The 26,960-nt window shown below is 35.0% G+C and overlaps 1 protein-coding gene across 1 annotated transcript; it reads left to right on the top strand.

The window, feature by feature from the left end:
* Window positions 1-550: 550 nt before the first annotated feature.
* LOC110030933 (blue-light photoreceptor PHR2) lies at window positions 551-24,993 on the top strand. Its single transcript, XM_020733929.1, has 4 exons — window positions 551-1,595; window positions 13,112-13,341; window positions 14,201-14,296; window positions 24,732-24,993. Exons 1-4 carry the CDS (start codon window positions 603-605, stop codon window positions 24,808-24,810), a joined length of 1,398 nt encoding a protein of 465 aa, XP_020589588.1. The 5' UTR covers window positions 551-602; the 3' UTR covers window positions 24,811-24,993.
* The last annotated feature ends 1,967 nt before the right edge of the window (window positions 24,994-26,960 follow it).

Below are 26,960 nucleotides of genomic sequence, written 5' to 3'. Positions count from 1 at the left end.
ATATATAATTTGTGTAACTAAAAAATAATTCGAGCCGATGTCGAGTCAATTTGAGCCGATCCACTTATGGCTCGCAATCGACTATAAGAAAATTTGATCCGAAGTTTCGGCTCATAGCTCGGTCTGTTTATTTCGATTTGATCTCAATCCGAGCTAAAATTCGAACCAATTTTCGAGCGTTTTGGAATCCTGAAACAACATACACATCCCTGCTCACACATGTCAGTCAATGACATGATTTTTTCCCAGCTCAAACTTAATTCCCCAAAACGCCCATCAACCCGTATTGGTTAACAACACGAAAACAAGTAAACCTTTCAACCTGTCTACCCGATAACCTAAAACCGTTACGGAATGGTTAGGTGAATGCAAGCGGGAACTGGGTAGGTGTAGTCTACCAACTTTACACATAAGATTTATATTCATGCCATTAATTTTTTAACATTTAAATATAAAAATTAAAATGTTGGGGTTGCACACGTAAATAAGAGGAATTGGGTGGGTTGTAAGCAAATACTCCGCCTATATATACAGCCGAATCACCGTTGATCTTCTTCACTCACTCACGAGCCCTTTCTTCTACATTCTTCCCAACCAGAGAAATGGAGCTCAATCCATCTGCTCTTCAACCCCAAACCCTCAATACCTCCGAAGAGCAGCAGCAGGAGGTAACGATATCGCCCTCAAAATCCTCTCCGCCGGTTGCTTCTCTCTCGCTTGCCCTCTCCACCAACCTCCTCCTCTCGAGGCCATCTCCATCGCCGGCGGCGGCAGCGGCGGGGAAACCATTCGCGGCCTTACCCTCCCGCCTCAAGATCCCGACCCAGATCTCCTCCCTTACCCGCCTCTCTTTCTCTGCTTCTAATATCTCTACCCCAACCCGTCCTTCCAATCTCTCCTCCTCAACCCCCGCCCTACTGTCATCTCCTTTGCCTTTCCTCCGCCGCCGCCCATCGGATTCCTCAGGCGGTGCTGCCGCTCGTCGATGCACCCTCCTCTGGTTCCGCTGCGACCTTCGTGTACGCGACAATGAAGCGCTTACTGTAGCTAGCAACGATTCTCTGTCCATTCTTCCTGTTTATCTGTTCGACCCTCGCGACTACGGGAAATCCTCTTCAGGATTTGATAAGACTGGTCCCTATCGCGCCACATTTATAATTCAGTCCGTCGCTGATCTCCGTCGCTCCCTCCGCGCGCGTGGATCTGATCTTGTTGTGCGGATTGGCCGGCCGGAGACCGTGCTCGTTGAGCTGGCACGATCTGTTGGCGCTGATGCGGTTTATATGCACCGAGAGGTGTCGCATGACGAGGCGAGGACGGAGGAGAGGGTGGAGAAAGCGATGGAGAGCGACGGAGTTGAGGTGAAGTACTTTTGGGGGAGTACGTTGTATCACATTGATGATTTGCCTTTCGAGCTGGAGCAAATGCCGTCGAACTATGGTGGGTTCAGGGAAAGGGTGCAGGCTTTGAATGTGAGGAAAACTATAGAGGCATTGGATCAGATAAAGGGGCTCCCATCGAGAGGGGATGTTGAGCCTGGGGAGATTCCGACGCTGACGGATTTGGGGCTTAATCCTGTGCCTCCTCTGACTCAGGTTTGTGCTGCCAATCGCAATTACAATGATTATTTCAATGCTAGCAGCTAAAGAGCATGCCACTTGGTGTTTCCATTTAAACTACTACGGCAGAAAAAAAAAAAAAACTTAATTTTTACTGGATGACTGAACCTTTGCATGCAAGTTTAACCTGTTCTTTTGTAAGATATGGCGTAGTTTTAATTTCAACCTTTAACCATCCACTCGGGGTTGTCCATAATGATAAACTTATTCATCTTATGCTTTCTATTAACCGCTGCATCCAGTTTTGGTACCACTTCACTTTCTAAAGGTCCTTTCATACATGGATATTAGGCGTGAATTTTTTTAAGAATCTATGCTCCCAACTTTGTAGAATTCTCTGATAGATGCTTTCACATTAAAGTTGGGTATTTTTCCTATCATTTATTATCAATGTCAAACGTGTTTACAATGTTCATGTCATATAAGAAATGGCTTAAATAGTTGTGTGTTTGAGAACTAGGGATAGAACTCATACAGGCATTTGAATATGCCCAATACTATGAGTGAAGAAGATTGAATAGAGATGTTGAAAAATCTCTTTTTGCAATACAATTATATTTGAAGATCAGCTATCTTGGATGAAACATCCATGCATATTTTTTTGGCTTAAGGTAGAGCTTTTGTTTATAATCAAAGTTTCTAGAAAAAAAATTATTAAAAAAATATATATTATATTTGTGAAGTATGGAGGAAGATGCATCCAAGAAGTCGCATATCAATGAGTATTATTTTATTTTAAGTATTTGAAAAATTTTAATGTCTCGATCAATGATGATTATTAAGCTTTTTTGCTTATATGTTATTAATCTTCCTCTTCATATGACTTTTCATGACGATATGTTAAATGGTAGAGATAGCATCAATTCAAAAGAAAAAAAAAAATCACTTATTTTAAAGATGCTAATTTTAACCATGCGGGTGCATATGAAAAATAGGCTGAGAGATTGTAAGTGTAAGGAAAACTTTCTTAGTATGTATCAACTGTTTGCATTGCATAATTTTTGTAATCGGTACAAAAATATGATTTGATTCTCCCAAGCTGAATGACATGTCAAAAGATATCCTTAAGGGTTGAAGAGGTATCTACAAAATGCTAATGACAACTATAAGGAGGATCAATCAATAGATTTAATTGTTGTTTTATGTTGGTAGAATGTTGCTTTCGATGATTCTTTTTGGGTGACTTTTGGAGATAGATGCTATGATTGGTAGATTTTGGATTTATCCTTTTCATACCATATATGTCTTCATAAGGAATTGCTTTTATTTTACAAATCATCTGCTAGTGATTTATATATAAATTAATGTGGTGTATTAAATGTTTTGATTTAGCATTGTGGAATTGAAGATGCGTGATATTATGACCAGAGTTTTGACAATTGGGTGTCTGCCGAGTTTTAGGAAGAATTTTGCATCTTTGAGTGCTTCCACGGATTTTTTTGTTGGAATCTATGTATTACAATCTACACTTCTAGTGGAGGAGCTGTAGTTTTACCATCGTTTGTGCTGGAGCTCTATGTTTTAGAGTAGTGGAAAGCACGAGAGGTTTGGCAAATCACATATGCACGTGCTGATTGTTGGTGATTTGGTTGGCATAATAGGTTTTCACAAGCTAGGTTAAATAGAGGGGTCTAATTCAAAATCAAAATAAATATATTGAATGAGAAAAATAAGTTAAAAAAAAAGGTTTTGCAACTATAGAGTACTATCATGGTGTGGTGCGAGCATTTTTGCGTTATAAATATTGCAATGAATTCCTAGATATGTGAAAATGTGTTTGTTTGAGATGCATTGAAGTAAGTTTAGGATATTTGTTAAAATCTTCTTTGTTTACTCTCTCTCTCTCTCTTGTATCATTCGCTTTTGCTTTGCTTACGAGATTTGAGGCCTTTTTTATTGACGAGGTTGGGTGTACTTGGGTTTACAGATGGGTTTTTTTATAACAATGGGCTATCTATAGTTGATTAAGCTCTATCTTCCCTCTTGGACATAAACTTTTTTAGCCAATCTATATAAATCTTTCTTTCTTGTAGTGCTTTTATTCTTTTTTATTATTACTTTGTGTGTTTATTGTATTTAATACACAGGCTTCTCATGTTAAAAATTAGGTGCTTTTCCAAATAACTTTGCCATAAAGGCACATGCAACAAGATGTTCAAACTTGGAATTAGGAATGCTTTTTAAAGTTACAGATGGGAGTAGCATGATGAAAAATAGGGGCAAATAACAAGTTAACAAATGATTGAATAAGCTAAGAAGCCAAATACCTAGATCATTTCAAGCAAGATTTGAAACTATGCAATTGGATGTTGAGTTTGTTTTGCTTTAGAGGCGAGACATAAGCCTCAAGGCATTTTGAGGTTTAACCCTCAGAATTGCATATTACTAATTAGAAGTATAAAATAATAAGTAATATACTTACAACAAAATATGAGTATAACAAGTCAGAATAAAATCATAATAATATCTCTCAAACCAACTGAACATAAATAGTTTTAAGTCACTAAGATTATAATAATTTTGCAAATGAATCAAGCTTAGCTGAATGCTTGAGCTTGTTTTTGTTCAAGCTGAAGCTTGGTTCATTTAAATTTATGGTTATTTGAGCTTGGCTCATTAGCTGACCAAACAAACTTCAAGCTTTTTTATTGAGTAGGTTTTTTTTTAGAAATGAGATTTTAATTGAATTTACTAAATAGATAAATATTTTAATGAGGGTAAATAAGTAGTTTATGTTCATGAATAAAAGTAATTTAATATATAAAAGAATATGATTCTCGCATCACATTTTAAATGCATTGGTGATTCAATCTTAAATGAGCATATTATCTGGCCTTAATCAAACTTTTTTACAAATTTGTTCATGAGCTTTAAAAAATATTATTCACGATCATAAATAAATTGAAAGCTAAGCTGTTTAAGCTTGTCCATTTATCGACAGAGTATTTTTTTAAAATATTAAAATTTGTTTGACTAATTAATTAAAAAATCATGAAAGAGCTTTAACTAAGCTGAGGCATGACCAAATAATATTTTATGAATTTGACAGTCTCTTCCACTTTCATCAATTAGTGGATTTTCATTAGATTTATCATCATAGTGAATTGCTTTCTCTCCTTGCTGATCTTGAATTTTATCAACATTATTTTCATCTTTTATCTTATCTTTGATTTTAATCATCTTTCTCTTCCCTAATCAATAAAATTTAATTAAAAGATTAATTAAATTTCAAACAATGACTATATTGAAAAATAAATTTTTTATTAAATAAATTTAAGGCTAATTTTTCTATTAATTTCATGTTGATTTGTATTTAAATTTGATTATGTGTTCTTTATTTTTCTCACACTATAATGATGAGCTCTAATATTTTCATTGCAAACTTTTGTGGCCCAAGAGCATTATCTCAGAATTGAATTCACTACTTAGCTAATTAAAAAAAAACAATTAATATAGAATATAATTTGTGGAATTGAAAAATTAAATGTAAAAAGTTACTTGGAGAATATTTGTTACTAAATGCTCGACTTTTACTTTTTTAGCTGAGTTCTCATTAAATTTACCCAAATCAAAATTTATCTTTTGATTGGTTTATTGCTCTCAACATATTGATACTGAAAATTCAGATAATAGTCCATGACATGCAAATATCGATGCATTTGAAGCTCCCATTTATCATATATGAAGTGCAAGAGAACTTAAAAAAAATAGGGCAAACAAATATTTTCTTCAATAACACAAACAATACAATTCAAATGCATAAAGATTGACACCCACGATTCAAGAGTCAGGTGATCTCTCCCAAATGTTAACCCTAACACCAATAATTCAAGAGGTAAGCGATTTCTCCCAATTCCTAACTTAAGACTGACAACAATCTCAATGTATCCCCTTAATCCTCACCTATTAAACTCTATTTATACCAAAAATTAATAAATAACAGAAGACTAAATTGCCTGTAGGCGCCGGTGTAACAAAATCTTTGCCTCTAAGCGTTGAGGCTCATTAGCAGAATAAGATTCACTTGTTGTCAAATTAGCGTAATGCTAACATTGTCACTTTATTTATATAAGTAAGGATCTTCTCTTTCACCTCATAAAGTAAGAATGAGAACCATGTAGATGTTATATGTATATCTTTTCACTTTCTTCAATATACATTCAAATGTTGTATTTCCATATTGCATTTTTTTCAATTTCCCATTGAGCTTTTTTTCAAAATCTCAACTATTTAATTATTATTGTAAACTGAAAATTTCATTTAAAATATAGAATATGAAATGCAATAATCAAAATACTATTTAAAATTGCATAATTGGGTATTGAGGCATATTTTGTTCTTGAGTCAAGGCATAATCCTTAAATTTAAAAGATTTTATAAATTAATAAATATTGTATAGACTATAGAGTGTGAAATAAGAAATTATATGTTAATATTTTAATTTATTAACACATTAAAAAGTAATGTAACAGTATTCTATATAAAAAAGTTATAAATTGTGTAAAATTAGAAATTACAAATTAATGCCCTAACTTAAAATTATGAAATAAGTTATACAAAGTTAAACTATCAAAATAAGCTAATATATTAAAATAAATTATTAGAACATCAAATCATAATAATCATAATAAGTTCAATTTATTCATGTACATTTGTATGTGATACATCATACATATTTACATACATACATACATACGTAACGCATGTGCATATATACATATATATGTATGTATTTACCTATATGTGATGTACATATGTACATATATATACATAGGGTCATATGTATGTATATACGTACGTATGAAGGTACATATGTATGTACACACACACCCTCACATTAATCTTTCCATCTCACACTCCTACAACCCCCCACTTAAATAAGAATATAACTAGTCATCAACTTTTAAATTTAAATTTTAATTTCTATCACTCTTATCACTCATTTGATTTTTATTAAAATCATCGGCATAATGAGTTGTTTGGCTTGTGCCTTATCCTTAGTCATATCTATATTTTGTCATTCCTCATTGTCTATAATCTCAATTATTTTCTATATTTTAATGAATAATAATCAATAAAAATATTAATTAAAATAATAACAATGTTGACAATTAGAATTTCAACTAGATAAATTTTTATGAATATATTTTTTTCTTTTATTTCTTGTTATTTAGTGTGTGATGTGTGAATATTAATAGATGATGTATATTGATATTACTTTTAATTTTATCTAAAAATTATTGGCAGTCTAAAAAAATTGAGGTATTTTTGAGGCAAGGAGTGCCACGTGGCGCGCCTCAGCTTGGATAAGGCGTACACCTCACCTTGAGATAATAAGGTGCAATCGTTTGAGATTATTGCTAAAAAAATCACTTTAATTTAATGACGGGCTTATATAGAGCATTACAATTTACAACATTTACAAATAAATCCCTATTTAATTTATTTACAAATAGGACACTACATTAGATACAAATCTCAATATTCCCCTCAATATGGGCAAAAGATATTTACTAAACCCATCTTGTCACATAATCTAGACAAATCTAATGAGCTAAGTTCTTTGGTGAGACAGTCAGCCACTTACTCTCTAATGACTGCATGATATAGCTTTGGTAGTCCGTTAGTCAGCATTTCCTTGATGAAGGATCTATCAATTTCCACATGTTTGGTTCTATCATGTTGAACCGGGCTGTTAGCAATTCTGATTGCCGACTTGTTTTCATGCCATAAATTTATTTGAGTTCCCTGATCCACTTTGAGTTCAATCAAAAAGGCTTTCACCCGCATCATCTCAACAACTCATATTGCCATGATCCTGTATTCTGCCTTTGCTATTGATCTTGCTACAACTGACTATTTCTTGCTCTTCCACGATACTAAGTTGCCACCTACAAACATGCAGTATCTTGATGTGGATCGTCTATCATCAACACAACTTGCTCAGTCAAAATCACAAAAGACCTCAATATCTACATGCCCATTTTCCTGAATATCAACTTTTTTACTGATGCACTCTTTAGATACCTCAAAATTTGATACATTGCATCCATAAGATCTTTCCTTAATTCATGCTTGTAGTTGTTCACCACACTTACTGCAAAAGAAATTTCGGGTCGAGTGTGGTACAAATAGATCAGGTGGCGCACCAGCCTTTGGTATCTCTCACGATCAACTGATTCATCTGCTTCTGTATTGAGTTTGTCCTTCTGATCAATTTGAGAGACTGCAGATTTGAACCCTCGTATACCTTTCTTTGTGAGAAGATCCAATACATACTTTTTCTGGGATAGGATCATCCTCTCAGTTCCATGGGCCACTTCAATTCCAAGAAAGTATATGAGCCATTCTAGATCATTTACCTCAAATTGCTTCCCTAATCTTCTCTTAAGTTGAGTAATTTTTAGCTCATCATTACCAATGATAATTATGTCATCCACATACACAACAAATATGGTAGTGTTATCTTTATATTGTCAAAAGAACACTATGTGGTCTGCATTGATATGCTGATATCTTATGCCAATCATCGCTATTCTAAACTTATCAAATCAAGCTTGAGGAAACTGCTTTAAACCATACAATGACTTCCTGAGCCTTGCTTGGCATGTACTGAATCCTGGTTGTATCTTCATACATACCTCCTCCAGTAGCTCCCTATGAAGAAAAACATTTTTTCACATCTAGTTGGTGGATCATCCATCCACCATTTACTAGAGAAGACAGTGTACTCACTGTTGTCTTCTTTGTAATTGGTGTAAATATTTCATCACAGTCAATATCATGCGTCAGACTGTATCATTTTCCACTAGTTGTGCTTTGTACCTCTCACCTTTCCTTCTGGAGAATGCTTTACCGTGAAGATTCACTTGCATCCAACTGTCTTCTTCTCTATTGGTAGTGATATATCTTTTATGTTCGGTTCTTATCAAGCGCTTTAAGCTCTTTATGCATCACCACTTTTCACTTGAGATCCTCTTTAGCATCCTGCCAATAATTGGGTATAGAGACATCGTCCAATGATGCAATGAATGTTTCATGCAAAGGTGAAATGTTAGAATAAGAAATAAAGTTCACAGTGTCAAGTTCCCACTCAAAACGATTAGGAGGATGTCCTGCATTGTTGCGGGGGCTCTTTCTTAATGTTTGGGGGTTAGGAATGGACGGAGGAGGAATAATATCACGTAGGAGTTTTGAATCAAAGGTGAATGGTGTATGTGTCTCAAGAGATGAGGAATACGGGGACAAGAGACTTGTTGGCACTGCAGACTCTGTTTCTTCATTTTGCTTCTTTTGTTTATACACCCTCAACTTACTTTTAGCTTGAATCCCACCACCTCTGGGATTAATCTTCTCGATATTTGTCTCTACAGTTGATTCATCTCACATCACAGTACATGACTTTGCTCCCACTTGCACCACTTTATTACCACTACCACTTACTCTCTCTTGCCTCATATCTCTAGTGTTTGTTGAGTTGACAAAAGGTGAATTCACGTCTAGATTGTAGTATGGTTCAAACTCTCTGAATAACACATTCCTACTCAAAAAGAGTCTCTTCTCAATTGGACTCCAGTAGATTTAACACTTTTGAGTAGCAGAATAACCCACAAACACACATTTCACAGCTCTTGAATGTAACTTTCCTATAGATGGTCTGTTGTCTTTTACAATCCAAATACCTTCATTGGAAGAATCTCACTATTGTCTCCTTTCAACATCTGACAAGGAGACTTCCATGCTAGCTCTCTTGAGGACATCATGTTAATCAATTGAGCGGCTATCAACACTGTCTGCTTCTATAAGTGCTGTGGAACATTCATTGTCATCATGATATTCTGGGCTACCTCTAGAAGATGTCAATTCTTTCTTTCTGCTATTACATTCTATGCTGGTGTGTATGGGCATGTGGTTCAGTGTTGTAACTCTTAAGCTGCATGTAGTCCACAAATATTTAACTGATATATTTTGTCTCATTATCATATCTCAGTGTTTTTACAACTGCATCATATTGGGTTTGGATTGTCTTGTGGAAATCGTTAAAGCAAGCAACAATTTCACTATTTGGCTTCATCAAGTATATTTTGGTAACACGGGAAAAATAAACAGTAAACGTAACAAAATACCGACAACCATTCATATAACTAGTAAGGCAAGCTCCCTATACATCATAATAAATTAAAGCAAACACACCAGAGCTCATATTCCCAGAATTGACACAAGTGCTCCCGGTGAGCTTGCCAAACTCACAAGCATCACCTACTAGTTTATTCTTATTTGCCTTTTCATACGTAGAAGAATATAACTAATTCAATAAATTAAGACTAGAATGTCTCATACGTCGTGATGTAGCTGTAACACATTTTTGACGTTCCTCTCAGATTCTCCTACTACACCACTTTCCACCATGGATGTTAGAGCTGAGTGTATCCCCTCTCGGTTCAAGTACCTGAGTTTGTTATGCCACATTCCAGTTCTAATTGACCGGCTCGTCCTTTTCCCTTGGAAGATCACCTGAGGAATATAAAAAAAAATAATGCATTTTAATTCGAGAATAATGACACTAATGGATAAGAGATTTACTGGAAAATGAGCATGCAAAACATTGCACAAAGTCATATGATTAGTGACGAGATAGGTGTCACCAATACCTTTGTTGAAGCGAGCATAAGTGACAATGTTATCCATTGATATCGATGGATTTGAAACATCATTAACTTCATCTCTTGTTGCTTTCTGCTTTCTTTTCAACAACTCCAGATACGTATGATCCTCACTAGTAAAGATCACACTTGTTTCTCCCTTGCCCTCTGCTACCATCAGATTTACCCGGTAGCTTCCTCTTCCACTTTTCTGACAACCACAATCATGACCACGACCATGACCTCTACATTGTCCACATCCACCTGTCTTTCTCTTCTCAGGTAGCTTAAGACAAGCCATGCTCATGTGGTCAACTTCACCACAGTTGTAGTACTTATGAGTCACCCTTTGGATACCTAGCATACCTGGGCTTGCCGCAGCCAATGCTGATTGTACACCTGAAAAACCACTCGGCTCAAATTGTAGTTTTATGCGTCTCTCCTCCTGTATCATTATTGCAATGATTAGTGCAGGAATAGTCGCCTAAGCTATGAGAGCCGATCTCCTCTGATTAAATATTGGGTTTAAATGAACCAAAAACTGCATAGTCCTCATCTGTGCAAAGTTTTTTCTCTTCTTGCATCCTCGATCACCACAATTCAACATAGGTGAGAAGTGATCAAGATCTTGCCACAGCCGCTCCAGGTCTATAGAATACTTCTGAATCGGTCTATCACCCTGAACCACTGCCTCTATATTATGCTGAATCTGAAACACACTCACATTGTTCTCAGCTTCATCATAGATCTTCTTCACCGTTCGAATGTCATCCACTGATGAGGCAATCGATGAAACCACGAGTTGAGTAGCCAAGTGTAAAGCAAGGCATGTTTTATCCTTCACTCATCCCTCTCAGCACTGTCACTCATAGGCTCAACCTCCATCAAGTATCATTTTAGTCTCTTATCTTCTAGAGCAGCCTCAATCCGAGGCAACCAACTAAGAAACGTGGCTTGTCCATCGAGCTTCAGATCCACAGGAGGAATATCTAGCTTCATCTGTGTCGAAACATGTGTTGAGGTAGTGGCTCTTGTCGAGGCGTTGGCTCTCTGTATGAGCCCAACCAAGGCCTTTAAAATTTTGAGATTAATCTTTCTCAGAAGTTCCAATTCTGTACCTCCAATACTATCTTCGTCTCTTGACATTTTCAATCACAAGAATCAATTCTAGATCACATGTAACTTCCTTCCTGTAAGTTAATATGATCGGCTTTGCCATAGAGGTCTCATGCCCCTTCTTTAACTCAGTTGCACCATAGTCGTAGGCTTCCTCTCGCGCTACAGAGAACAACCAAAGAAGCTTCACCTGCTTCCCTCGCCGTTCTGCACGATTCTGTCGATACTTATGTCACGACTGAGTCGATTACCCGCATTTGTTCACGTGAGTAGTTCAATCCATCTCCCTGATTGCACACCTCGTGCAACTTCGTCACTCTCTGACCTCTCCTTTGCGCCGCTCCTCTCCTTCCCATATCACGACTATATCGCGGTCGATAAAGAGTTCTCCGACGACTGTGATGAAGAGACGCGGAACTTCCGTTGGTTCCCTCAAATTGTTGACGTCGCCGCCTTTACAGTGAGATTGTCTTACAGGGTTTGGTCATGGTTCTCTGTTTGTTGCGAGCCCTGAGTTGCCTTTGGATTGGTTGCTGAGAGAGGAAGGAGAAGACGAAGATGAGAGACATCTGACCTAGGTGAGGCTCTGATACTAAATAAAAATTATTGCTAAAAAAAATCACCTGCATTTCATTTCATTGATGACAGGCTTATATAGAGCCTTACAAGTTACAACATTTACAAACAAATTTTTAGACCATCTATTTACAAACAGGACGCTACATTAGATACAAATCTCAACAAATTCTCGTTATGATTTTTTTTTTTGTGTAAAATGCACGGAGGTGGGGCTAAATGCATGCCTCATACAATTTTAAACTAGGAATCAAAGAAAATAGCGAGCAAAGACAAAACTTATGAAGATGCGTTACCCTTAAATAGAGAAAAAATGTGGAGCAGCAATAAGGGCACAATGGCGGCATTGTAGGGATTTTAGTGTGAGAGGCATCAGTTGCGAGTGTAGCATGCAGTTGGGAATCGAGGAGATGTCTGCAATTCTTGTTTTTTCTAGTCTTAGACTTAAGCGTAGAGGAATAACAAACTAAATTTATTTTAATCTTAAATTTATAAATCAAAATTTTTAAATTTTCTAAACACCAACTTTTTAGGCTTGCGCCCCATATATGCTTAGAGGCTGACCTTAGGCCCGCTGGCGCGTAAGCCTCATCAGACTGATGGTGAGGTGTATGCCTTGTATCTTTTTTTATTTCAAAATTGCATTGAGGCGCCCCTCTTATCGTGTGAGTTTTAAACAATGATTTTAAGAAATATGGATAATAAGGGGAACTCAATGGCTTGAACTAGGACATTTTTTTTTCAGTCAATCCATCTTTTGAGTTCGCATGCTTTGAAGTTCCACAAAATTGCTAATGCGATGTTTAATTTTTTTATTAAGTTGTTATTCATCGTAATGATATATTAACTACAATGGAATATTCTGAATTTTCTGAGTACAAGAGTTTTTTGAAATGTGCGCTTGTGTGACTTCTTTTTCATATAAATGATTGCTGTTAGTTTTGATTTTCATTTATTTTATAAAACCGGTATCCTTTTTTTTTTGGCTTTTAAGTGCAGTTTTTAGGCCTTGATAATCCTCTTCGGCTAATTCATTTTTAAAAACTCCTAACATCTCAAATGCTTGTTTATGCTGGAAAATTGTGATATATGGCACTCTGTTGTATGTGCACCATCTCTCTTAATTACCGCAACACAGTTACCAGATGATAATTGCAGGATGGAAAGCCAGCAGTTAACAGTTCTCTTGCGGGCGGTGAGACTGAAGCTTTGGGGAGACTTACAAAGTTTGCAGCTGAATGCCGTGCTCAGCCAAACAATGGTTACAAGAATAGTGCTCAGGAAAGCATCTATGGTGCTAATTTCTCTTGCAAAATCTCTCCTTGGTTGGCAATGGGATGCATTTCTCCTCGTTTCATGTATGAGGAGCTGAAGAAAACTGCAAATAGGTTTGTCTTGCTCAGTTTCTGGAACATATTTTCTCTCCTGCTCTCATTAATCTAATCCCAATCATGTGGGACATTTAGGATAGTTATATCTGTTGTCATCTGAATTTATTTCCCTGCGTGTTCATATGATCTAGAACGATCACGAAAGGCATGGTGAGAAGAGTAAGATTGAAAGAGAGAAAAAGCAAAGGAGTTTTGTTATGAAATTCTTTAATACTCTCCTTTCCATGTAAAAAATGGTTGCTTGTATGTATATATATGGAATTTGTTTCTTTCTTTAGTGTAGACTTTGGGTCTTTCAGATTCGGAGATGGATCAACAAGATGCTGGATCTTTTTTCCTTTCTTTAAGAAATATTTTCACAATCTGATACCATATTAGGTTGTTTCTTCCATTCAAATGATACAAGATTTGTTGCCTTGGAGATTCTAGTTTAACATAATTAGTGTGATTGTTATCATTGATGATGCTTGACTCTTTGAATCGGAATTCAAAAATTCAAACAAGGTGAGAAGCATAAGATTGAAAGAAAAAAAAAGCAAAGTTTTGGAAAGACAACTCTAATTTAGCTCTGATATATAGAGAAAAGAGTATGTGATCAGAAAAAAATATTTTATTCATTTTCACCATGAGTATTTGTTTACAGAACTATCTAAACTATTAATTACAGTGAAATTAAAGTTAAAATTATTGTCCAAACCTTTCTATTTTGGCTGGCAGGAGAAGAGAGTGACCTATGGTACTTTTCTTTCCATGATAAGCACAAAAATGCTAGGCACATATTTTCTCTGATAAAACTAGTTGCCCATATAGTGTCTTTTTGCAATTGCTACTTGATAGAGTTTTGTTGCCTTTTCAGGACAATTTCAAGAAAAACTCAGAAGAATGTTGATGCTTCAGGAGACGGTGGAATGAATTGGTTGATGTTTGAATTGCTCTGGCGGGATTTTTTCAGGTAAGATCTATTTTCATATTGTTAATGTCTGTTTACAATTATAATGAACTTTCATTGAGATTTCCAGTTTAGTTGAACCTATTACAGAGTAGAGCTAAACTGATTTCTTATTGAATTTGAGCTAAATTTGTACATAGCCCACGTTTTAGAATTTAGTGCTAGCTTGTTTTATTTTTATTTTATATATCTTTTTTATCATGTTCAAACTTCAACTGAGCTTCAAATGAGTCTAACTAACTATTTTTAGATAGTAGTGATTTCAACATTTTATCTTATTAAATAGCTTAAATACATTCATAGTTTTTATCAAACTTGCCATTATTTTACTCAATATTCTAATTTTTTTATGTAATTCAAATTTCAATTAAAAAATAAGTAAATTTAACGAGCCACCTAGTTATTTGATAGATACATGCTTATAAATATAATTTAATAAGCTTTTGAGACATCATTAAATAAGTAGATTTTTGAGCTATTAGGGAGCTGCTTATTTAAGTAGCCGGCATAATCACACGAGTTAATTGATTTTCAAATTCATTCTCTTAAATATTGAGCTGTTAGGCTTCTTCATAAAGTTTAAATTATTTTAATTAACACACACAAACGAGCAATAAATGAACGGTTAGCGTGTTAATGTGGGATTGGAGTATTTTGATTTAGACTGAAGTTTAGTTCAACTCAAAATGCTCACTAATCAATGGAAGTGCATTCAATTATATTTTACAATATCTATGATACAATCATAAAGTGATTGAATGTTTAGTGAACTACATTTATTCTCTTCTTCAGATTCCATGATCTATTTTTCCCAACGTTCATTATGAGAGTTGTGAGGATTTTGCTAATAATAATATATCAACTCAATCACATAAGCTATTATCAATCAAGTATGTCAAATACCAAATTACACAAGATACATGTTGGTTATGGTAAAGATATTCTTAAATGAGTAATGAAACTTATGAAGCACAAGTAGTACGATTTACTTAACTACAATTACTTATGGAGCATTCAACATATATATATATATATATATATATATTTGTGGAAAGAGTATTATACGGCTCCGATTCTATGAGATCAAAAGAAAGTACAAAAAGTGGGAGGGGAGGTGGATCCCCTTAACTAGAAGAAACAAAATACAAATTAAACACACCCATATGAGTTCCACCTCCCACAGTACAACTCCATCCAAGTAAAACTCCAAAAGGTACAAACAAGTATACTCAAAAAGAAACAAAAAGTATACCCATATAATTGAAATGTAGCTGTAAACCAGCATAGGAAGAAAGACCAAAACCAGAATGAAATAGTTGAAATCAGTGAAACAGCCGCAAAAGATGCAAAAAAATCCTCTTGTCCAGGAAATTCAGTAACAGAAAACCTCCATCCAACGCTAAAAGCAGTGTAGCAGAAGTAACCGCAGTGAAAAAACAATCTTAGCCGCAGCTCATAACATCCAGAGAAGGGGAAGCAACAGTCATATATATGTGAAGCCATACAACAAAAAAAAAGAAGCATTTTAAGAGGCAGGTGAGCAAATATAGAATATCAGGGAAGTAGATGAGTATCAAAAACATGAAACCAGCAAGGTAATTAAATCCTAATATAAGGAACTGCTAATTTATCACCTAACAGCAATTTTCTTAAATGGGGAGGGGGATGAATTCCAACAGAAACCACATCAGAGCCCCTCTTAGCCAACCAGTCAGCAGAACCTGTAGATAAAGCTAAATTGGATGTTGAGTTGGTGTGCATAAATTAAATGCCATATTCTATTAAATAGACACACTAAGTTCCACATGGGCTGGGTCACTTTAGTTAACATCTCATAAATATTAAGAGAATCAGTTTCAATAACCAATTTTGAGGAGTGAAAAATTATTACAATCTTTATGCCCATAAGAGCAGCTCAACATTCAGTTTCCAGAGGGCTTTGAGCATACACAGGTGAAGCAAAGTGACATAAAAAATTTCCCAAATCTTCTCTAAAAACCCCTCCAACACCAGCAACATATGGAGACCAACTGCCATCTATATTAAGCTTAATCCAGCCAACAGTAGGGGGCTGCCATTTAATCAATAGCGTCCTCCTACCCTGTTCAGGCCTATGCTCCGTTGAATCCATTCTTAAGCTGCGGCAAGCCTTATAGTAGTGTGATAGTATATAAGAAACAGTAAGAGAAGGTTTAGGAGGAGAATTTCCATTTTTGTAGCTATTCCTTGCTGACCATATAAACCATAACACCACAAAAGGAGAATAGGCAAGTTTTTTTATGAATTGAAGTTTTCCAAACATCCATGAAATCTTCCAAATGATAACTGTGTGGACATACTACTCTAAAATGCCTCCCAATCGTCAACCATATAGCTTTGGAGAAAGAGCAGTCATAAAAAAGATGTGAAGAGGTTTGTTCAGCATTGCTACAAATATAGCATTTAGAGGCCAACCGCAGACCCTTTAACTTTGAGATATCATCAAGAGGCAGCATGGAGAGAAAAGATCTCCACAAAAAAAAAAAAAAATAGAAGGAGAGAGGAGATCATTTCAGATTAAATGACCCCACTTTCAATCAGTAAAAGTATGTAAATGGGTGTATAACACTTTAGTAATAGAAATATTGGAGGAGAATTTCCATACAGGTGTCTCTTTTTTATTCTTTGAGATAGGAATATTAGCTATCAGGGCAGCATATTCCCCCAATAAATCACTTAGTTTAGATAAATCCCAATGTCCATTAATCCAACAGTGAGAAACCATAATATCATTATCGTGCAAGGGAGGAGTGACATCAGGAAAATCATTTAAACCCAGAGCTTGCGCCAAAAGGAGACCTTGCCTTCCCTAATATCCCAGTAATTATATTGATTAGCCAGAAGTCTGGCCTTGAGAATAAATTTCCAAATTCTTGAATCCCCAACCTTCCAGTTCACCAAGGAAGGGTGTTGCTATGTGCAATACTTTTGATGCAAGAAATTAGCCCATAAAGAAGTACTAGCTCTAAATTTAAACAACAGTTTATACATATTAATCTTGACAATGTGCTGCAAATTTTTAGAACCAAGGCCCCTAGAAGTAAGTGGCTTGCAAAATTTATGCCAACCTGCCCAAATTTTGGATTTACCCCCACCAGATCAGAGGAACTTATTGGATATGTGTTCCAGAGATAGAACACTTCTCAGTAAAATCACTCTACCCCCATTAGAAAGGAAAACATTATGCCAATCAACAATTTTGAACTTAATTTTATCCACCAAAGCATCAAATTGAGTTTGTTTTCTCCTACCACGAAGGATATTTGCACCAATATATTTAAGAGGACGAGTGACTGTAGAGCATCCAGTATAGGAGGTTGCCCAATTGACAGAAGTGGATTTAACAGCTTTTCCAAAATAAATATGACATTTTGTCTTGTTGAAAAATAAGCCAAAAGTATTTTGAAAAACATTTAGTGTCTGCATGAGAATCTTGTTAGCAGATTTGGTAGCATTAGAAAACAGAATAACATCATCAGCATAGGCCAAATGAATTATCAAAACCTTTGATTTGTGTGAGTATTGAACATGAGGGTGCGTCTCATTCAAACCATTCATGAAACGAGAGAAGTAATCAAAAACCAAAATAAATATAGTTCGGGATAGAGGATCACCTTGCTTAATGCCACGTTGAGCAGAAAAGTAACCATTGGAGTTGCCATTAACCAAAATACTATAATGATTCTTCTCCAACCATCGTTTGATAATATTGTAATAATTTGTTGGAAAGCCTCTAGCCTTCAAAATATTGAGAATAAATTCCCAACGTATAGTATCAAACGCTTTTTTAATGTGGTCAAATCAATGCATATCACTACATAAACATAAAATCTTTTAGGGTAAACAAATAAATAGAAGAGTTTGTTTGGGGAAGCTTCAGTTGTCTTAATGAGCAGTTGTGAAGCTGTTGCAGAAAAAATTATTTTTTAAAAAGCTGTAGCAGCTATTAGAATATCTTTTTAATTTTAAAAAATTTAGATTGTAATTTTCTGGCAGCCACTACACTTAGTCAGGTTAGATTGTAAAACACAGCTTTACACTACATTTTTTTAAAAAAACCAGGCAAAACACATTTTGCAAAATGCCACAAAGTGTGTTACAACATCGCACTACCACCACACTGTTGCCTCAAACACACCCTAAACTAAAGAGCAATAGAAACATAATGATTTTTATGGATTCAACTTCCAACCAATCTATAAGCATGCCTAATCATATTCTTGCTTTAAAGTCTCTAAAATCTCCACTTTTGATGGAGAAAGTCTCTTTAACACTAGATTATTTGATACATCATTCATGATCTGACACGAGTGTCAAACACATATATGCTTAAATGCTAGGCAGGCCTAATATTATAGCATGATGATTTAATAATCACAAGGAATCGACGTAGCACTATATCTAGTATTAATAATTCTAAATTTGAAATACGATAATTACATATGTAACACCAAATTCCTATCTATTTACATATCTAATACGTAAACTTTATTTTTACATTTTTACCACAAAAAATTTTCATATCACATCAAAAATACACCATTTCATGCATACGTAAAGTGGCATATATGTATAAATTGAAGTTTAGGTGTTAGATATGTAAATACACATGAATTGAGTGGTATGTATGTAAATATTCCTTTCGAAATTTATGAACTTTTGTATGGTATTAACCTAAGAATCCTACTGACATGAAAATGTATATAACACAAACACTAAAATTAATAGAATCATGAAAAGGGATAAAAAATACACATGGCATGAGATTTATGAGATTGACAAATCTAATTATATATAGAATCTACTCCAGCAAGGATCATGAAGCTTGGGAAGATGTCAAATTCCAGCACAAAGACAAGTTATGACACTAATCACAAGTTTGACGCAATCATACTAAGTGCAAACGATAAATGTGAGAGATGGATATCAAATGCAATTTTTATTTTGCTAATGATTATCTAGGATGACTAAGTAGCCTGATGACAATTATTTATATTATTTTTAACACAGTTTTCTATAGAAATTAGGGTAGCCAAATATATTTTTTTCGATAGCAACTAGCAACACAACTAAAATACATAAAGATAAATGCCTACGATTCAAGAGGTAGGCAATCTCTATCAAACCCTACCCTAACACCTACAATTTGAGAGGTAGACGATCTCTCCCAAACCCTAATCATAATGACTGAAGGCAATAATTTCCTAGCATGCTATGATCTTAACTTATTAAGGCCTGTTTATACCAAATAATAATAAATAACAGAAGACTAAATTGCCCTTCGGCGCCGGTCTAATAAATTCATGTGGTCAAATCAAATTGCATGAGTTTGATTTTATCATTTATGAATCAAGTGTTTCTTAAAGCTAATCTGAATTATTAAAAGATATTGCCCTATCAATTGAGTGCAAATCAACGATTAAAGCTCCGAATAAGCAAAGCACTAGTAGAGATAAATAAGCAAAGCATGGATTGCATGAGATTTTGATAGGAACCGAGGTGATTTTCTAGAGAAATTAAGACAAAAATAATTTATATTTTATTCTGTTGAAAGCAATTCAACGATTAAAACTCTGTATACATAAAAGATAAGCACATACGGTTCAAGAAGTATGCACTCTCCCCCAAATCCTACAACCCGATAGGTCCCAAACCCTAACCCTAAGCTCAAAGACAACAATCATGAATAACACTAACCCTAATCATATTACCCTTATGTATACCAAGCAATAATAAACAACAAAAGACTAAATTTCTCTTGGGCGCACAATAAACTAAATTGCCCTTAGGGACTAGAGTAACAATACTCCTTCCCAAAAAGATATCTTGTCCTCAATGCGGGAAAAAAAGAAACTGTTACTCGATCACGTAATGTGGATCCCACTCATAAAATTAGAAGTATGGTTTTTGTCGTCAGCATTAAGACACTCATCATGGCCTTTAACCTCTCAAAAGTCCTGACCATCACTTTCCCCTGCTGAAAGTTATCCTTCTTCAATTTCTTCATCCACAACTGCACAAACTAATTATAACCCTTCATGAATTTTCGGTAGTATTCTATAAGTCTCATGAATCTTCTCAACCCTTTCCAAGTCTTAGGAAGTGGCCCCTCAAACTTATTAGCCTCCTTCAATGGATCCGGTGACACTAATGTCTTGCACAAACTATGGTCGCCACGAAGAAACACCTTCTTATCTGCATATTGAAATTCTATGATCAAAAGTTTCCAATTCATTGTAGTCTCTCATATGGATTGCTTCATTTCGTACCCAATATTACGTCAGTGCTTTTTAAATTCAAGAGACAAAATCTTTCATCACCTGAATGTCTAGTAATGTTAAAATCATTGTTTTACAAACTCTTTCGTTCTTCTTCACCCGTCCTGTCCCCATGATAACTCCAAAATTTCCCATGTCCATCTCAAGCCCCAATTGCTTCACTATTTAAGTAGAGTTGAAGTTGTGGGTGACCTCACTATCTATCAATACAACTAAGTCTTGATCTCTGACCTGTCTTTGAATTTTCATAGTGTGGTTCGGTGTTAATCCCACCATCGAGCTCAATAAGACTTCTATCACATTTAAGTGAGGGTGTTCCTCCACTATAGTCTTTTTTTGTTTTTGTATCCCGCCTACTCATCACACGCTGTGAGAATCTGTAAGGTCTGATCGCTTCTCCTAAATTTATATTTCTATATGGTGTTTGAGTTCGACCCTGTTCGTGGACCCTTATTTCTGTCCCATGAAGTCTCCCTCCGGACTTCCACCATTTGAGTTTTTGATATCGTTGTTGTTGTAGTAGTTTAGTATACTGCCTATCTGTGTTGCTTATATTAGCCTATTTCATTGGAATTTTATTTTCAACCAACTGCGCTAATTTCATAAATTTTCCCAATCCTCACGGTTTCAGTAGACAAAGTGATGTTCAAATATTTGGCTTCAACTCTTTCATGAGTTGCCTTTCAACAATTCGGTTGATATCCCTCTCAAATGACCATATAGCACCTCAAATTTTCCCAAATACTCCATGACGGATATTTTCCAGACCAATGCAAAAAATTGCTCGTGTAATTACCCTTCCCGTGTGGTTCTAAACCGTTCCAACAATCAGTCCTTGAATTCTTTCTATGTTCGGATTGAGTGATGTTTTTTCTTTTCATTGATGTCATGCTAGAACTATTCCATCAATTTTTCTTCCTCCTTCAGCTCATTAACAACAAAGTATATGTTCACACGATAAACTCAACAAGAGGCATCCTTTACTTCAAAGAACGTCATCTTCAATTTTCTTGTGTAAGTCTCCTTCCCAAATTTTTTGTTCAAAGTTCATTTTGCCCATAAAGCGGGGGTTGGGTTCCATTCCTCGATTCATATTATTTTCTCTTCTTACATAAGTCTGGCTTGCCCCAAAAGCAACTAACTGTTCCTCATAGGCTCTTGATTCTCTTTCTACCCAAAAAGCTCTTGTAATAAAAGGCACTGACGCTGTCAGATGCAACTCTTAGCCACGGTCCCACCCACCATGGTTCCCTATCGCGGGATGAAATCCTTTAAATCGATCTTCTTTTGCACTAAATCCCACGTTGTCCCATTCTGTCGTATGCGCTCGTTCTAGCTATTTGGATTTCACATTATTCCTTCCAAGGCTTGCCATTCGAGTTGGCTTCTAATTCCTTTGCTTGATCCCATTGTAAGTTGTGATGGATTTTTGTAGGACTTTGCGATCTTCATAATTTCTTCCAAAGCAATGAATCTCCCCTTCTATGGATGAGAAATGCTCTTCTATTTTCAATATGGTTTGGCTCACATCTTCTTCCAAGTTTTTCTCCAAATCATATATACATTCTTGGCCGCCGTTACACCTTGCATGGTTTCAGAACTCTCTTTTCCTGAAATCTTGAGCTTCATAATTTTTGTATGCAGATTCAGCTTGCGCTGAACTGTGGACATCGTGATCTTTGAATTCCTGTACGTTGTTTGGTGTAAAACTATTGGAAATTGCGCAAAATCTTGGAAGCCATGATCAGAATTCATGTACGTGGGTTCAACAATGATGCTGGCATCCCGACCTTGTTGTTGGCCCTCTACGCCGCAATACTGATGTTGGCGTCTCCACTCACTCCAAATCGCGACTGTTTAAAACTCTGGCTCTCAAATCGTGATCAGGGCACACCCAATCTTTCTTCTCTTAGAGCCGAATGCTCTGATATCAATTTGTTAGGAACAGAGATGATTTTTCAGAGAAATTAGGTCATAAATAATATATATTTTATTATGCCGAAAGCAAATCAACGATTATTACTCCAAATACATAAAATATAAGTAGCTACAATTTGAGATTTGGCGATCTCTTCCAAATCCTACAGTTCGAGAGGTGGAATCTCTCCTAAACTTGAATCTTAAGTCTCAAAGAGAACAATCTCATGCGTAACCTTAATCATATGCTTATTAGCCCAATTTATACTAATTAATAATAAATAACAAAAGACTAAATTGATCTGAGGGATTGGTGTAACAAATTCATTATATGCTACTAAATTACAATTTTAGCACCGTTCAAAAATTGATTTAAAAATTAACCATAGCATGCTAACAAAACATGTCTATAAACACGTCAATGTGGTTTTTCAGTATATGAATTATTTTTGCAAATATTTAAGCATGTACATTATAAATTAGAGGCATATACATACATAGCACACAATTCTTATGTATTTACATATCTCACACCTAAACTTTAATATTTACACACTTGGCACTCAAATCTTTATTATCACATAAAAAATTGCACTATTACCATTTCTTAAAAGTCATATACACCTTTTCATGGATAGGCTTAAAGCAACAATGTCATACATATATGTAAACATGAAAGTTTAGGTGTGAGATATATACATACAAAAGAACTGTGTGCTAAATTTCCCTATAAATTAAGAAACAAGAACATGGATGTTATAAAAAATAGCTTGCATAATCTAAACATTTTTCAATATACAAAAGACATGTTAGAAGCCCAAAATTACACGTTCAGAGTGATACTATCAGTTAAAATATTAGATAGATTAGTTATCTAATGTATGAAACTCAAATTAATTTAAGAGCCATAGCAAAAGCATATATGGGTTAGGATGTGTGAAAATATTTTTCCTTTTATCATGCCATCTAAACTATCATCTTACATACACTATAAATTCTCTCTTATTATAAGGAGTTTTGCAACTTCGCTACATTTGCTCACCAGTCCTCTTTACGAGAAGTTATTACGTCCGGACACCGACGTCGATTCGACCACGCAAAACGTGCGGTGACGTGGCCATATCATCACCGTTGACCGGACATAACATTGACCGTTTTCCCATTTTACACCAAATATCAAGATTTTGGGTCCGCTAGCACTAGCACTAAATGCACCTAAACATGTTTAAGTGGTGATGGAGTTAGTGGGTGCCTTTTGAATAACGATAACTATGGATGGAACATAGAAGGTGGAATGAAGATAAGTTATGTCTCCCACCTTTCTTCAGCTGGTTGGCCATTTTGCCATCATGGACTGAGCAGCAGTCCCGTTTTCGTTGATACAACTTTCTGACTCAGCTTGGCTTTGATTCCTCGACTTATTCGACCCCTACTTGAGGGCGAGTTTGAAACCGCGGTTATGTTGCATCTAATATTATTCTAAATTTTCTATGTTCCTATCATGAAAACAATCTTTTATTAATAGCAGGCTCGTAGGATGAAGTTACTTCTAATTTTCACATAACTGAGTTATTTTAAGTTCCAAATAAATTTGATTTATTTTATATCAAGCGTCTAATCTGAATGGCTACTTGTTATTTCTTTGGGGCATTTACATACATGCCACACAATTATTTATTTACATATCGAACACATAAACATTCATGCTTATCTGCATACCACTCAAATATTTAACATTACATCAAAAATACTATTATCACTGTCTTTTTAAAATTGAAATCTTCCTTTCCATGCATATGCTTATACCACCAAGATGTTATAAATTTAATTATGAAAATTTGGGTGTTAGATACGTAAATACATAAGAATTGTGTAGTATATATGTAAATTTCTGGATATCTTTTTAGCAGTATTTACGTACATTGCCACTCAATTCCTATGTATTTACATATCTAACAGCTAGACTCGAATTTTTACACTCATACCACCTCACCTATACATAAAAAGGTGTATTTCACTTTTTATAAGTTAAAATGGTGGTTATTTTGATGTGATATGAAAGATACGAGTGGTATAAATATAAAAGTAAAACTGAAGTGTTAAATATGTAAATATAGAGGAACTGGGTGGTATGTGTGTAAATGCCCTTCTTTTTATTGCAGACTTTGTGCTGTTTGGTTATTATCGTTTTCCCATTCTTTCAGGTTCATAACAAAGAAGTACAGCACTAAACGAAAGGTTGGTGCTGAGCCAGTGACTGCATGTACCGGTACCCTTTCTTGATCCTCTCTTTTAACCATGATTTATGAACCAATATATGCATGAATCATGAAATGATAAATGTGTAGCTAAATTTTGTTATTGTATAATCATACAAATTGATCAATTTTGATTTCTGATCCTTATTTATTGTATCTCTTAATATACTTTCCCATCATCCCATTTTGCATCATTATGCCTTTGTGCATGCATTGCATGAATTAGGATATTATGGATGAAAATGAGTTGTATCGAGCTCGAGTTATGCCTAACTTAGCTCTGCTCGTTTGTCAAACATATAAGTTTGAGCTTGAGCTTGAGCTCGCCTTGCAATACCATCTTCATGCTCGTATAGCTCCCATTGAAATTGCCATGAGAGCTCTTCAGAGAAGCTGTATGAGTGATTGATGGCAGGAGAGAAATGCGGGGGCAACTCACTAGGGAAGGCATTGACGTGACAGGAAGGCGGCTAGACGAGTCAACTTGCGAGCCAGCTATCTGAGCCTTGACAGACTCAAGCGCATGGCTTGATAAGTTTGATTTGCGAGCTCTTTAATGAACGATGCTTGAGCCGACTCAACTCAGTTACACCCTAAAATAGGATATAGTAGTATATTCAACTCGAATCGATTATATTGAATAAATGATGCATGTGCGTCAACTATTGGAGTAGAATATGGGTTAATAAATTTTAATTATTAGGTGATGAGAAATTTTTTATAAACATATTTGTAATAATTATATGCATCTAAGCCTTTATCAAATGATAAATATTCATGGATTTTAAAGTATTTCACAAGTTTTTTTTTTTTATGTAACATTGTGTCTATAATATTGATTTTTTTTTAAGATATTAATGTATTTAAGATTTTATTCATTTTGTTCAACTTTTGAGTATAATCCATTAATAATAATAATTTATAGTAAATCATCTTTCAATTTTTTAAGTGTATTTGAGATATTTTAGTTCATACATAACAAATGTCATTAAGGATGACATTATAATAGCAGGACTTCGAGTATTAAGGGTTTGTTTGGGGCGGTTATGTGGTGGCGGTGAGATTCTGCACCACAGTTTTATCTGTTAGGGTAAACTGAGTTTTTACAGCTTTTTTAAAAAGCTACCACTAAATTCTCTATTTTTCCACCGGTTCTAGCTAGGTGCGGTGGCAGCTTTTTAGTTGCGGTCGGATTTTTTTTAAAAAAAAATTATAATATTCACTGCAACTTTTTGAATATCAGGTTGTTTTTTAGTAGATTCACAGATATTTTTTAACAAGTTGCAGCTGCCCCAAACAGACCCTAAATCGCCAATTTTTTCAAATGGTTGCATCATGTTAGTAAATTAATTGTAGTGAATGTAGGAAATGTTTTTAAATGAGATTTAGATTACATAAATGAAAATCTATTGCTTGAAATTTAAAAAAAAGTTATTAAATCTTTGAGATTTTTTTTCTGGAGAAATTTCAAATGGTTTTTAAAGTATAGTTTACAAGTCAGAATGTGCCAAAATGTTTAGGGATGCGTTCATACATACCTCACAACTTTTATGTATTTACACATAACACCAAAAAACTTCATATTTACATGCTTATCATTAAAACTTTTAACATTACATACAAGATAACACCGCCTCTATTTTTTAAAGGTGTGGTACACCTTTTTCTTGCAATGGTTTAAGACACCAAGATGTTATACGCAAAATTATTAAAACTTTGGGTGTTTGTGTAAATACACAAGAATTGTGTGGCATATAGTGGCATATGAGAGTCTTTTTAGCTGTCTATATTAGTCCATGATGGAGGGCTTGAAGTGAAGTTTTCTGGAGGATGCATTTATTTTGTGTTGAAGTGCGAGGCTTGCTCATCTCTATATTACTTATTTTGCTTCTTATAGATTTTTGCAGAATTGTCAATTTTTTCCTTAAATTTATGTGACAAACCTTATTGTTGAATCTTCATCCTTTCATATTAGATAATTCAACCTAAATGCAGCATAGACTGCTCAAGCAGATTATTTCTATTGCATGAAAAACCTGGAAGTCTTTTTATTCATGCCATCAAAACTCTCTCCATTTTAACAAAGAGTGACATTTCTATCTATCCTTGTCTGAAAAATGAAGTTTAGGTGTTAGATATGTAAAACATATAAGAATAGAGTGGTTTGCATGTAAA

The sequence above is a fragment of the Phalaenopsis equestris genome, unplaced genomic scaffold (assembly GCF_001263595.1).
Source record: "Phalaenopsis equestris unplaced genomic scaffold, ASM126359v1 Scaffold000761, whole genome shotgun sequence".
Taxonomy (NCBI): Eukaryota; Viridiplantae; Streptophyta; class Magnoliopsida; order Asparagales; family Orchidaceae; genus Phalaenopsis; species Phalaenopsis equestris.
The sequence above is the reverse complement of the archived record's forward strand: the minus strand, read 5'-3'. Positions and strand labels throughout refer to the sequence as shown.

What these genes read in the sequence shown, in the direction of transcription:
- LOC110030933 (XM_020733929.1), top strand. Translation starts at nt 603, where the DNA reads ATGGAGCTCAATCCATCTGCTCTTCAACCCCAAACCCTCAATACCTCC. An exon ending in CTGAAGAAAACTGCAAATAG is followed by an intron (nt 13,342 to 14,200) that starts GTTTGTCTTGCT and finishes TTGCCTTTTCAG; the next exon opens with GACAATTTCAAGAAAAACTC. An exon ending in CTCTGGCGGGATTTTTTCAG is followed by an intron (nt 14,297 to 24,731) that starts GTAAGATCTATT and finishes CCATTCTTTCAG; the next exon opens with GTTCATAACAAAGAAGTACA.